Here is a 14,097-nt window from a genome sequence, read left to right on the forward strand (position 1 = left end):
ATGTTGGGTCCCGTCTCTCACCTCCCGGCCGCCCCATTGTGGGCCTGGCCGAACCCATAATGGGCCTAAAAAGAGGTTCTCTTAGTGTCTACATGACGGAAAGAGTTGATATATATACATATTTTTTAAGAATACAGTGAAAGCTGAAAAAACATTATTTTTGCCTTTTAGTGCATTTATGTAAATAAAAATCATTTCTTTAAAATTAAAAATATATATACTGTATTTTTTTTTATTTGTAACTAAATTTATAGCTAACTAAAAATTTGATCTGGCAACCTGTTGGCCTTCAGCGGTTTGCTGAGGATGGCTCACGTGGTTTTTCATATAAAGTTTTTCACGTGATGCTCGATACGTTTGTTTATAGATTACATCCGCAATCGTGTTTATCATCGCTGTTATTTCGTATTTTCTGAACTGATTTGTGGTTAGATTTTTTTTTTTAATTTTGCAAATGTCAATTGGAAGTAAAGTGGAAAGAATTAAAAATGCAATCGGAAATTATCCGGACTTTCCGAAGAAAGGAATCGTTTTCAGGTAAATTTTATTCAAATCGTATGAATCAGTGATTTTAAGTAAATTATACCAAAACCGGATATTCTTTAATAATATATTTCTCAGAAAAGTAATTTAATTAATCATTTGAGAAAATGTTTTTAATGAAAATATTTCAATATATTTATAACATTTTCAATGGGTTGCATTGTTCTGCAAAAGAAATTTATTTCCACTCTTGTCAAATATTTTCACTGACTTTTTTAGTTTCAATGATGATGAATCCAAATCTGTTAGCAGAATTGGCCTAAAACTCACCACTTTTTGAAAGAAATGAGATTTTTGATAGAAAACATTTTCTGTTCAAAATATCATTTTTATTGGCTACATACTTTTCTGGATCTGGAAAAAAGCACTTGACAAAGTACCGCACAAGCTCATTTGGAAAGCACTCTGAGCATACAATGTACCCAAAGCTTATGTGAAATGAGCTTGGCTTTTATACCACAACACTTTGTGGTCCTTTTCCAATAACTGGGGGATGCATCAGGATTGGCATTGTCACCCTTACTATTTATTCTGTGCCTACTGTATCAGTAGATAACTAAACACATCACCCATGGACAACATCCAGATAATGTTTTCATTGCAGACTAGAATCAAAAACCTTGAAAACCAAGCACAAGGCTGGAAAGACTGCCTTAGCAAAGATGTCTTGCAATTAAACATCCATGAAACTTAATATTTAGAATGTAGCACATAGACAAATGGAAAAATCCTAATAGATGACCAAGAAATTATAAAAACTATGAAATTCAAATATATAGGCTTTCTTACCTCATCAGATGGGGAAATAACACTACACATTCATGCAAACGTCAATGCTTTCTGGATGAAATGAAAGGTAACTGGATTACTTGGCAATAAAAAGATGTCAATACATCTTAGGGCAAAAATTTATAAGTCAGTTGTCTGAACACTAGCAATGTATTAGCAATTATGAATCGGAATGGAAGCCTGTCACAAAGAAGCATGAACAGGCACTGCATGCTATGGAAATGAAAATGTTAAGATGGCTATTGGGTCTTATGCAATTTGACCACATAATGAATGATGACATCAGAAAAGAACTAGCAGTTAGGCCAATTATAGACAATGTGCAAGAAGCTTAATTGCACTGGTATGGACATGTTATATGCAGTGATGACAACTCAAAGGCAAAAAGCCATGACCCAGGGAGAACTAGACCTCGTGGATGTCCCAAAAAAACAGTGGCTTGTCCAAATCAGATGATATGGGAACAATGGAAATTCCACCAAAAGATGTGTTAGATTGGGTAAAATGGAGGAGTGCATGTAAACAATAGGATCCTGCCCCAATGCAGGACAAATGCTAGGAAAGAAGAAGATTGGCTACAAACATTGCTAATTAGATACAAATGAATATATATCAATTTTTCCTTTTTCATAATTCTATACATTACAAACTGAAACATGTTTTCTTCTTTTTATATTCTTCTAAAGTCTGTTATTGTAGAGTCCAGCAGTAATCCACTAACATATTCTTGTTCCATCTTCTGCTGCATCACTTTTCCATTTGAGAAAGAATCTAATGGAACCTTACTCCATGTTCATCAGAAACAGCTCCTAGGTTGGCATGAAATAAGTCTAAACAGGAATGCAGGAAATGCATGTTGAGTGACAAATTATGTTTAGTAGGATGTTACCAATTTCTCCACAATTTCCTCATAGTTGTTAGTTCACACATTCCCCCAAAAATTCTTGCTCATATTTTTGAATGTCCCATGCTGTCCTTTCCACTGGGTTAAGTTTTTCTTTGAAACTAGGATCCTTCAAAACTGTCTTACTTGGGGACCAATAAAAATTCCCTCCTTTATTTTTGCATGGCTCAGATGAGAAAACTTTTGTTTCAGGTAAGCAAAGCCTTCTGCTGCTCTGTCCATACCTTTCACAAAATTTTTTTTATCAAACTGAAATTGATATGAAGAGGAGACAAGAGATTTTAATTTTCTCCACCAGAGCAGGAAAAGCAATATTTTTCTGACCTAGTAGATTTGCAGTGTGATCAGGCCACTTTTTTACCAAGTAGTGACTGGTTCTTGCTCAACTGTCCCATTCACACAAAAAACTTAAATTTATCCTTGAAGACATGTTAGCATTGCAACAATTTTGAGGTCAGCACACACATTCCACTTATGCTAATTGTGTTTTATCTTATCCAACATTACCTTCATGTTGTAAGTTTCTTTCATGTGAACACCATGAATAACCAGAACAGACAGATGTTTGTTGCCATTGTGTAGCAGAACTCCTTTAAACTTTCAGTCAATGAGTCGCCACTCTGCATGATCCTGTGGCAGCTGAAGCTCCTCCAACAAATGCAGTATATCATGGCAAAAAATGGGATTGTCCTCCATTGAGAAAAATTTCACATTTTGTGATTCTCTTTTTTTGTAACAGGACAATCATTGATGTGATTCTGAGGTACCAGATTATAGGGACAGCAAAAGACATTGATTTATGTGTGCTCTTCAACCATCCAGTCAGTGTCTGTATGCATGATTACTTACATTGTATTTTAGGAGCCCAGATTTGTCTTGATCTCCCAACTTACAGCTGAAATAATGATGGTATGCTTTCTTTACTAGAGGCATTAGTGATTTTTATTGTCCATTCATAGTCAGTTCACAAATGTAGCAGAAATATTCTGGCTGGTTTTGTATGTGTGACATGTTGAGTCAGAGAGTGTGTTATGAGTCCAAGACTGAATTATTTGGATTTCTGCTGGATCTTACCTAGCTGGCAAGCCACACCTCCACTTCTGTGTGAATGGGACAACCTGAAACCTGATAACTGACACCTGTGGTCTAATAAGATGTAGCACTTGACCCAGGAGAGTCCAGTACTACATCTTATGATTTATTACATTAAGCAAATATGATTTCTCTGGTTTTATATTTTATTCAAACAATAACAGAAAGTTTGTCTAAAAGGGGCATTTTCCTGCAAAAAGTATTATTTTGAAAAAGAACTATGGGTAATAGAAGATTTTGGACTTCGTATTCATATTCAACACACTAAAGTACATAAAAAAAATCACATTTTCTTTCACAGGAGAATTTTTATGAATATTGTGTTAAATCAATTCATAGTATGCATATTTAACAGCACAATATTCAACAATGTAGTCTAATATTTTGTAATAATAAACTAATGAATATTTTAATCTATACTAATATTATAAAGAGGTAATGTTTGTAAGTATGTATGTAAGTTTATATGCAGCAGGTAATCTCCGAAACTACTCATCCGATTTCAAAAATTTTTTCACCTATATTTAGAATGGAACTTCAGGGTGTACATAGGCTGTATATTATTCCGTTAAACATGGGAGATGGACNTATCTACTAAAACTTTCGTTTTCTGTTTTGTGTATACCAAAACAATTAAATAAATGAAAATTTGTATGTGTCATTGTTATAATGTGCAAGTGCGAGTACGAACTCTTGGTATAACAATGAAATCTTATTCATTTTGTATTTGTTTTACTTTTTTAGAAGCATGTTTTCCTAAATTGTGGCCCATTGTAATGTCACACATGATCAAAGTGGCCCACGAAACAATTTGGGTTGGCTAGGCCTGACTTAAATAATAATTCTAAATCAGTTCGGATTAGGACAAACTAGTTTGGACAGTAACATATATACATTTTACTTATAATTTTCACAAATCTCCAATTTTATTGACTATTGTTTTATTTAAATAATGATTCCTAGGAATCTATATTATGCAATTTAAGGAAAAAACATATATTTCATAAAAATGTATAAAATACCAGATTCTGCATTTAATTATTACAACCAATTAAGAACAACTGAATATTGATTATTATTATTGATAATAATATTAATTATTAGCCTAATATCCAAAATAACTGGATAATAATTACATACTTGCTGAAGTTAATACCGTGCATTAATCAATTCAAAAAATGATTGTTTGTTTTTTGAAAGATGAGGAGTTAAGCAATTTAAATGTTTAATACAAGATATGTTTGATATGATTTCAAAATTAATTTTGAACTTTGATATCAGAAGTATCTAAGAGCAAAGTTTGTAGAATTATCATAAAATAACCTTTTCATTTATCAAATATTACTGTTTATTATAAATGTCATTATATGTTTAATATATATATTTTTGCATTTTTATTTCAGAGATTTGTTTCCAATATTACAGAAGCCAGAATTATTTGAGGATCTAATAGATGTATTATGTGATCATATCAAAAGAAATATACCAGATGTGAATGGTATTGTAGGATTAGAATCGAGAGGATTTTTAATAGCACCAATAATTGCATTAAAATTAAAAGTGCCTTTTTTACCAATCCGTAAAAGTGGAAAACTCCCAGGTGAAGTTAAAAAAGTAGATTATTCTTTAGAATATGGCATGGTAAGATAAAATTTATTACAGTTTTTATGCTATAACTGAGTTGTAGATTTATTACTTAGTTAATAAGGCTAGAAATTAGTGAGAAAGGTTTTGTGCTGTTAGTCTGTTAATCTTTATAGCAATATTATAAACTTAATTCATTCTTAAATGTTTTCAGAACTCAAAATTCATCATTAGAACAATTTTAAATGGTGAGTTGGTGAATCTGGTAACTCTATTATGGAGTTTGTCTAAATATCCTTCTTCTATTGTTCGGCATTCTGTAGAACCGCTGTATTCTTCGAGCAACTTAGTGTATGTATGTTTCTTCATAAGAACAACGTTTCTGCTTTTATCCACTCTGGTAAGGGTTATTTCGTTAGCTTGGAGCCATTCTTTACTTTTACTTACGTTTCTCCAAAATTCTTTATCCATGTTGTCAATTTCTTTGATTTTTTTTGCTGAGAACCATGTTCCACCTAAAGAAATCCTTATGCTGAGCCTTAATTGGCACAAGCAGCTTTTTGATGTTTGGAATAATGGTATGCGCTGAGATCTTCGAGGGCTCGGAGCAAACAGAGGTCCAAATTTGAATACCTGAACCAATTCCTCCGGTGGTTTAATATTGTCCCAGCAGACTATCAGATTTCTTAGCTTGTTTTTGCGTGGCTTCTTTTGGTTTTTCACGATCCAAACCATTTTTTTGGCATACCTATTGCGAAGTGATTGTTGGACCTGTTCCTGCAAGCTTATAACCCTAGAGTTGACGAACCCCAGCAGGTCCGGGTCTGTATTAAATAGTGTGTTCTCAAGATTGATTAATTTGTGTAGGTTAGCATACATAGACTTCTTGGTGTTCCAAATTGCTTTTCTAAGGCAGACAAATTTGACTTTTGGGAGCAGTGAAGAGCAGCCCGTCAGTAAACTGAGCCTGTGGATTGACATTGGAAATACCTTGTTCTGTTTGCAGTCCCACAAGAAGTTAAGTTTTTCTCTGGTTCTTGTTAAAGCTAAGACGTTCTTTCTGTACAACTTGGCTGGAGACGCCATGTTTACACTTCTATGCATTTGGAGCTAGACCTATTTTAAGATGCCCAAGACAAAACCTTTCTCACTTGTTTCTACCCATTTATACATGAGTACAAATGTTTTCGGCCTTCTTAATAGGCCTTCTTCAGGTACACTGTGGTCTGTTAGAGTGTCGGTTGGTAGAAATTCAAACAGTGTCAATGTTTACATATGTATCGTCTTACCAGTGTCATCATTGTTGATGATAAGGTTTAGACGATACTAAGGGCATTAAATTTTTTCTTTTGGTAAAAATGAAAGGTGTGCATCTAGTTCATGACGTTTATACTCGTGTATAAATTGCTAGAAACAAGTGAGAAAGGTTTTGTCTTGGGCATCTTAAAATAGGTCTAGCTCCAAATGCATAGAAGTGTAAACATGGCATCGCCAGCCAAGTTGTACAGAAAGAACGTCTTAGCTTTAACAAGAACCAGAGAAAAACTTAACTTCTTGTGGGACTGCAAACAGAACAAGGTATTTCCAATGTCAATCCACAGGCTCAGTTTACTGACGGGCTGCTCTTCACTGCTCCCAAAAGTCAAATTTGTCTGCCTTAGAAAAGCAATTTGGAACACCAAGAAGTCTATGTATGCTAACCTACACAAATTAATCAATCTTGAGAACACACTATTTAATACAGACCCGGACCTGCTGGGGTTCGTCAACTCTAGGGTTATAAGCTTGCAGGAACAGGTCCAACAATCACTTCGCAATAGGTATGCCAAAAAAATGGTTTGGATCGTGAAAAACCAAAAGAAGCCACGCAAAAACAAGCTAAGAAATCTGATAGTCTGCTGGGACAATATTAAACCACCGGAGGAATTGGTTCAGGTATTCAAATTTGGACCTCTGTTTGCTCCGAGCCCTCGAAGATCTCAGCGCATACCATTATTCCGAACATCAAAAAGCTGCTTGTGCCAATTAAGGCTCAGCATAAGGATTTCTTTAGGTGGAACATGGTTCTCAGCAACATGGATAAAGAATTTTGGAGAAACGTAAGTAAAAGTAAAGAATGGCTCCAAGCTAACGAAATAACCCTTATCAGAGTGGATAAAAGCAGAAACATTGTTCTTATGAAGAAACATACATACACTAAGTTGCTCGAAGAATACAGCGGTTCTACAGAATGCCGAACAATAGAAAAAGGATATTTAGACAAACTCCATAATAGAGTTACCAGATTCACCAACAAACCACTAGCTAAACACCTGCAACTAGAAAATTTTAAGTGTCTGATTAAAATATAAAATAAATTGCAAACTCTGTGCATTTGCTGAGAGAATATTTTTAACAAACATTTTCAGCCCACTACCATTAGCCATCATCATGTTTTATAGTCAAGGTTTTTTAAAACCTGATGATGGCCTGTGGGAGTAGACTGAAAATATTTGTTAATAAAAATATTCTCTCAGCAAATGCACAGATGTGATAGTAAGTTTGTAATTTATTTCTGCTGAGTACATCCAGACTGTATAAAATAAATTTTTTGATTATTATAAATTTTCATTACTTAATATTTTGAAAATATTCTAAAATAAATTTATTTAGTTATTATTATTCCAAAACATATCTTGAAAATGTTTAACAATGTAAGTTTGGAATACTATTCTAAATCAACTGAGTTAATATAGTACATATGTTCCTTGAAAGTAATATGTCATGTAAAAACACATTAAATAAAAATTATATCCCATAAGAATATATCATAATGGTTGGATACATTTTTAAGTCCAATCTATAAATTTGGGATTGTTTTGACTCTTGTTCTTTGTTCAGATCAAAAATGATGAGTTATAAGCCTGTTGTCTTATGAATGCTACATTCAATATTAACATTTTTTCATCTATGCAAGAGTGTAACTAGACTTTGTTACCTGATAAGTCAATTTATTCAGCCTCTGTTCTGCCTTCCTTCTGACACACCCTCTCTTCTTGGAAATTATTTTAACTAGTGTCCAGGGCACATGCCCTGTTTGCCTCCTAGTTGCAACCCTGATCTATATACTGAATCATTATCATCATCATATGTTAATGAAGGGTTAACCTGTTTTGTTCCATAAACTCCTTTTCCAGCAGGTGGAGGTCACAGACCTCTTCTTGAAATAATGTTTTTAAATGCATAAAATAAAATTTCAAAAGAAACCACTTATATAGAAATAGTCATTAAAGTAAAAAACATATAATAATATAGTGAAGATCTTTGTGAATGTTCTTTCCCAACTCCGTCTCGTTGAGTTGGTTTCCTGTGTATCACGCCTCGATGTAGTGAATCAGGTTTGTTGGAAAGCACACCTCCACACTCAAATTGAATATATTTACAGTTTATTTACAGTAGTAGAAAGTACAAGTTAGAAAACATAGTATATGTACAGGATAACCATGCGTGGTGACTCACATGCCAGATTGGCGTCTGGAAATTAATAATAACCTTTGGAGAGACCTCAGTCAGCTTGTGGAGTTGGCTCAACTGCACGGTCGGTCTGGTCTCTGCACTAACCCATCCCTGAGATGATTAACAGAGGAGAACACTCTCTCTACGCTCAGTGGGCCTTCCAAATGCCTGAGACTACTGTGTACCAGTCTCTTGCCCTTCTCTTCTCCTCTCTCGTTCGGCCCGCAATTTAAGGGTTTTTGGACCGGGGACTTCCGACCAATCACAACCCTTTTTTATGCTCGAACAGCTTACACTCGGGTCCGCCGTCATCCGACAAGAGTGGTGCTTACACAAACGTCCGCCACTTGTTTACGTTCATTTGTTTACCATATGGCAAATGTACTAACATCTGACTGCAGGTGGGTCCAATTAACAAAGCTGGCACTTCCTTTGTTTCTCCTTGTTTACAAGTCAATACCTTACAAGTGGTATTACCCGACCTCATGTGAGTCCAATTGACAAGGTTGCGCCTCTTTTGTTCCCACTCTGCTAAAAGGTCACTACTTTACAAATATATATGCTTCTTTCTTAACACAATAATACAAAATTAAGGTAATCACTTGATTTTTACTCTTCCAAGCCCGTAGTCGTCTTGGAAGTTTGTGGACCTCTGATTAAGGACCCACTGATGTAGTACAAAATCCAGAATTAATACAGATGTAAATTGTACATTAATCAAGCATTACTTGTATATATATTTACTCAAATGTAAGATGCACTTTTTTCAGGTTTTAGTATCTCTAAAAGTAGGGTGCATCTTAGATTTGATGTAATACATCAGAATTATGTGAGAATACTGGTCAGAATTTATAGGAGAACAAAGATTTATTTGACAAAATATATCTGTTTATGATATTTAATTTTAAAAATAATTTTTAATTTTCTTTGTATAGCATTTTATTTCAATTTTTAATTTCAAGTTTTAAATATGCAAGTATATATATACATACACTTGAATTAATTAATTGCTCCATGTTCATTAATTAATTGCAAAATGAAACAAAAATTATTTTGATTTTTAAACATTTGCATAAGCATATATAAAAATCTCAAGCATACTTCATCATTCATAAAGTAAAAATCAAAGTGAGTCATCAGTATTTATAGAAAGCAAACCTATGCAACACATTGTAAAGTGTATATAGAATATTGAAATAATTATTTATTAATATAATTTATTTCATTTTCTTTATATTTTAGGATTCTCTTGAATTGCAAGTGAATGCTTTTACAAATATTAAGAAAGTTGTAATAATTGATGATCTGTTAGCTACAGGAGGTAAGAAAATCAAATTTCAATTTTTCTATGCTTTTAGGGAGTTTTATATTAAGATAACAAATTAATATAGTAACGGAAGACATAAAATAGATATATATTTTGTAATTCTTTATTTGAATTATTTTATGTAAATAAATATAAACTGAAAAATTAGATAATTAGGAGAATAGAAAAATGAATATAGAATTTTTTAAAATAAACAAAAAATTAGTTATTTTACTTTTATATAAATTATTTTATGAACTTTTCATATTATTACTTTCTGCATCATTGTTTCATTATTTACAAAAAGTTTTTCTTTATACTATTTCCAGAAACTTTTTGAGAATTTTATATATTTAGGCAGAGCTTATTAAGTTCTACCTAAGTATGCAAAGCTTAGACAGAGCTTAATAAAGGTCAATTGTGTTCTGAAAGTATGAAAAGGAGAATTTGAAGAATTCAGAAAATGTTTTTTGTTCTTCTTGTGTCTATCTTCAAATATTTTAGTAATTTTGTATCCTGGTTTTATTGTTTATATATATTAAATATAAATATAAAGAAAGTATTAAAGTATTAAATATATTTTGAACATAACAGTTCAAAAAGAAAGTTTTCAAATTGAATTTTATGAAAATACAATAATTTACTTTTTGTAAGGTTTTATGCGTATTCTTGTAATAAATTTTAACTAAAGCATTATTTTTCAGAAACACCAATGATGTAAAAAGTAATAATATCTTTGTTTTCATAACTTTTAAATATTTCAATATTATAAATGAAAATATTTTCATTTTCTGTGAAGTACTATATTTATTCGCATTTAAGACGAGGTTTTTATTAATTTTTCATTGTTTCAAAAACCTAGGTCGTCCTATACGTGCAAACGAAGGATTTTTTGCATTTTTGCAATAATTTCTGTGAACCATGTATACTATATGCTGTCATTATAGGTCTACAGTCTATTGTTAGTTAGCATCTACTGTAAACAAATTAAGACACACACCCCTTTGTTTATTGGTTTAACTTTACATCCATCAATTAAAAACAGCATTGCATCTTATTCATTTGCAGAAAATAGTTTTTCTTTCTCGTTATTTATAAAAATATTAATGAAATACAGGTCACTTAGCAATGATTATAAATGTAGTTATTTTATATTGGTTAAATTGTTATTTTTAATGAATATTAGCATATTTAAATATCATTAAAAATAATTTATCATTAAAAATAAACTTTTTCCAGTCACGCGCACTGTAATGTTTTGGTTTCATTTTCCATTCATCACGTATTAAGACAAACATGGTTGTTTGCCTTAATACAGTTAAGGCAAACAACCATGGGTACGAGCGTAAATCGAAGGGGTACATCTAACTTTCACTATAAAATGACGTATGTTAATCAACCTGCTGTAAATTATTAACACAAGAAACAAGAAACGACAAAAACTTGCTTTAAAATATCCCAGTATGAACATTGATTTCCCTTTTAACAGTCCAAACAATTTGTTTATCCACTTGATTTGCTCGAAAATTTGTGCCGTTAGTGCTGAGTGAACCTGTAGTCTAGTAAAATTATGGTTTAACTGAGCATTAATGTTAGAATAGAAAAAATTTTTTTATTCTCTTCTATAATTATTGTTCAATGAGATTGGGGCTTTTCATGTTTTTACTGGACTACTGGTATTAGGAATAATGAGGCCTGGATCGTACCCCTACCATGCGATGCATGTCACTGCATCTGTGCATTACTTGATATTAGCAAATTTAGACATTACATTTGTTACAAAAATTGAAAGATTCATTTATTGTTCTGCACATTATAAATTCGCAACCATTACATTGTAAGTACACAATTATAATCTCTATTTAAAAACGTGGGAACCAAATTTTGGAAAAATTGCTGAAGATTTATCGCAACAGATATCCCATTAAATTTTGTTAGAAATTATTGTTTAATAATAATAATTTAAATTTTCTTTATCATTAATTATAATTATTTATTTTTAGGAAATGTAATTTATGCAAGTATTCTGTGATTTTATATAATATACTTATCAAATAATAATAAATAATTGTATGTATTTGATTAAATTTATTACTATTTACGTAAAATAAGTAATTCATTTTTAGTTATAGTTAGTTAGAGCTTTTTTATGGTACTTAGTTATAACCATTACTGCATTAGATGTATAAGGGCTGTATACATCTAATCCAGTAATTATGAAATTTACATACAAAAATATAAGGGGTACTTGAGAAACAACTAATGAGCTAATGGGGTACATCAACAAAAAAAGTTGAGAACCACTGCCTTAATACATGCATTTGATAATATTTTGTGATTAAACAAAATAAAATTAGAATAGTATTAATAAATCTAATTTTCTTTATTTTGATCTCTAAAGTCACACCTCCTATACGCGAGATCATCTTATACCTGAGTAAATACGGTATTTTGAAAAAATTTTTTGTTTTGATTCAGAAGTTTAAACTTTAACCTAAATAGATATTTTATTATTGGTGATTTTATATTAAAGGTTCATATATGTCAAATAAAGTTTGAAAACTTAAGATTATCTTTTTATGAAAGTTGAGGTAACTAGAAGCAGTTTATTTTGGGCTCTGAGGGAATATATTCTAAATACAGTAATACCTCGACTTATGCCACCCTGACTTATGTGAAACCAGAGTTATGTGATTTTCAAATCTCGTCAATTCGTCTTTTGTTTGAGCGCCATGCAACTGTTGATTACTCACTCCCCCCGCACTATTGTTCAGCTTACATGTTCAGACATGTTGTGCAGAATCAATACATAGCTACAATTTATTTTGTGTTATTTATTTCTGTGTTTGTTATATCTACGGAGACTTGAGAGACTCTATGTGGTGATTTCTTGTAACCATGAATGAATCAAAAGATGAGATAAGATTAATGAGAACATTTATTAGCTTAAATACATCCGACTTGGATTTTACACAAATTGGGAAATTATACCCTGACTTATGCGAATTCGACTTACACGGTTATTGCTTGGTCCCACCTATCACGTAAGTTCGGGGTATTACTGTATATGAAGAACAAAGATAATGAAATTTTTTTTATTTGTTTTTAGAATTATAAAAATGAATAAAATGATTTTCTTGGAAAAGATAGATCAGAGGTGTGAACCCTGAATCATAGAACCCTGAAAGATAGATCAGAGGTGTGAACTGAAGCCTTTTTTGCTACTTCTGTTGCATCCTGATAATATATAAAATGTATAACAAAGAAACAAGTTTTTGCATGTTTGTTTTTCATTCCTTTTCAAATAAATTAACTAAAAGAAGTAATTTATGAGCAAGTAGTATGATATTTTTTATTGTTTCATTTAATTAATTATATGATTTCTTGTGAGATTATGTATATGTGCTGAAGGTTTGCATCTGTTTAACTTGCAATATAATGTGCTGTCTTATGAGTGATGTTCTGATTAAAAAAAAGGTACCCCAATTTTGATTTACACAATATAGAATTTGCAAGCTAGTGATCTCTTTTACTGAGTAATTATATACTAAATTGCCAAACGATCGCCTAAATATCGGGCTATTATATGGCTACTTAAATGATTAGAAATAAAGCAATTTGTAATAAGAGGTAGGCGTTAGGCACCATCTCGTAAGTAAATTAATAATTAAAATTAAATAAATAAATAATTAAATTAAATTTAGAACCTTCTGGAATAAAAGAACTGGCCCAGGACGGGGCTTGAACCCGCAACCTCCGCTTGCCGTGCGGTGCGCTATCAGTTATGCCACCCGGACCCCGAGCAAGCCTTTGCTTCCAGAGGTATATTAGATTAGATATAACCTTACTTGGTTAAATACATCACTGACTGGGGGCGACTTCATCGCCCACGACCCTCAATGGCACTCAGCCAGCTAACGTAACACCCGGCGAGGTATATATATATAAATAACATCAACATAAAGCCCGATTGGTATACATATAAAACTTCCAAACGATCGCCTGAATAACGGGCTATAATATGGCTACTTAAAATGATTAGAACCAAAGCAATTTGTCTTAAGAGGTAAGCGTTAGGCGCCATCTCGTAACTAAATTAATAATTAAATAAATATAATTAATTAAATTAAATTAAATTTAGAACCTTCTGGAATAAAAGAACTGGCCCGGGACGGGGCTCGAACCCGCAACCTCCGCTTACCGTGCGGTGCGCTACCAGTTACGCCACCCGGACCCCGAGCAAGCCTTCGCTTCCAGAAGTATATATAATAGATTAGATATAACCTTACTTGGTTAAATACATCACTGACTGGGGGCGACTTCATCGCCCACGACCCTCAATGGCACTCAGCCAGCTAACGTAACACCCGGCGAGGTATATATA

General features: G+C 32.4%; 1 protein-coding gene and 1 long non-coding RNA gene across 2 annotated transcripts; both read left to right on the plus strand.

The window, feature by feature from the left end:
* Positions 1-285: 285 nt before the first annotated feature.
* LOC111637530 (adenine phosphoribosyltransferase-like) lies at positions 286-11,853 on the plus strand. The gene is made up of 5 exons (XM_023383037.1): positions 286-537; positions 4,732-4,969; positions 9,650-9,728; positions 11,717-11,725; positions 11,840-11,853. The coding sequence occupies exons 1-5, from the start codon at positions 455-457 to the stop codon at positions 11,851-11,853; spliced, it is 423 nt and encodes a 140-aa protein (XP_023238805.1). The 5' UTR covers positions 286-454.
* A 1,518-nt stretch (positions 11,854-13,371) lies between these two features.
* LOC111637528 lies at positions 13,372-14,089 on the plus strand. The gene is made up of 2 exons (XR_002758712.1): positions 13,372-13,779; positions 13,855-14,089. It is a non-coding gene; the product is annotated as an uncharacterized LOC111637528 (long non-coding RNA).
* The last annotated feature ends 8 nt before the right edge of the window (positions 14,090-14,097 follow it).

The sequence above is a fragment of the Centruroides sculpturatus genome, unplaced genomic scaffold, assembly GCF_000671375.1.
Source record: "Centruroides sculpturatus isolate CEXI.00-Female unplaced genomic scaffold, Cexi_2.0 scaffold1201, whole genome shotgun sequence".
NCBI lineage: Eukaryota > Metazoa > Arthropoda > Arachnida > Scorpiones > Buthidae > Centruroides > Centruroides sculpturatus.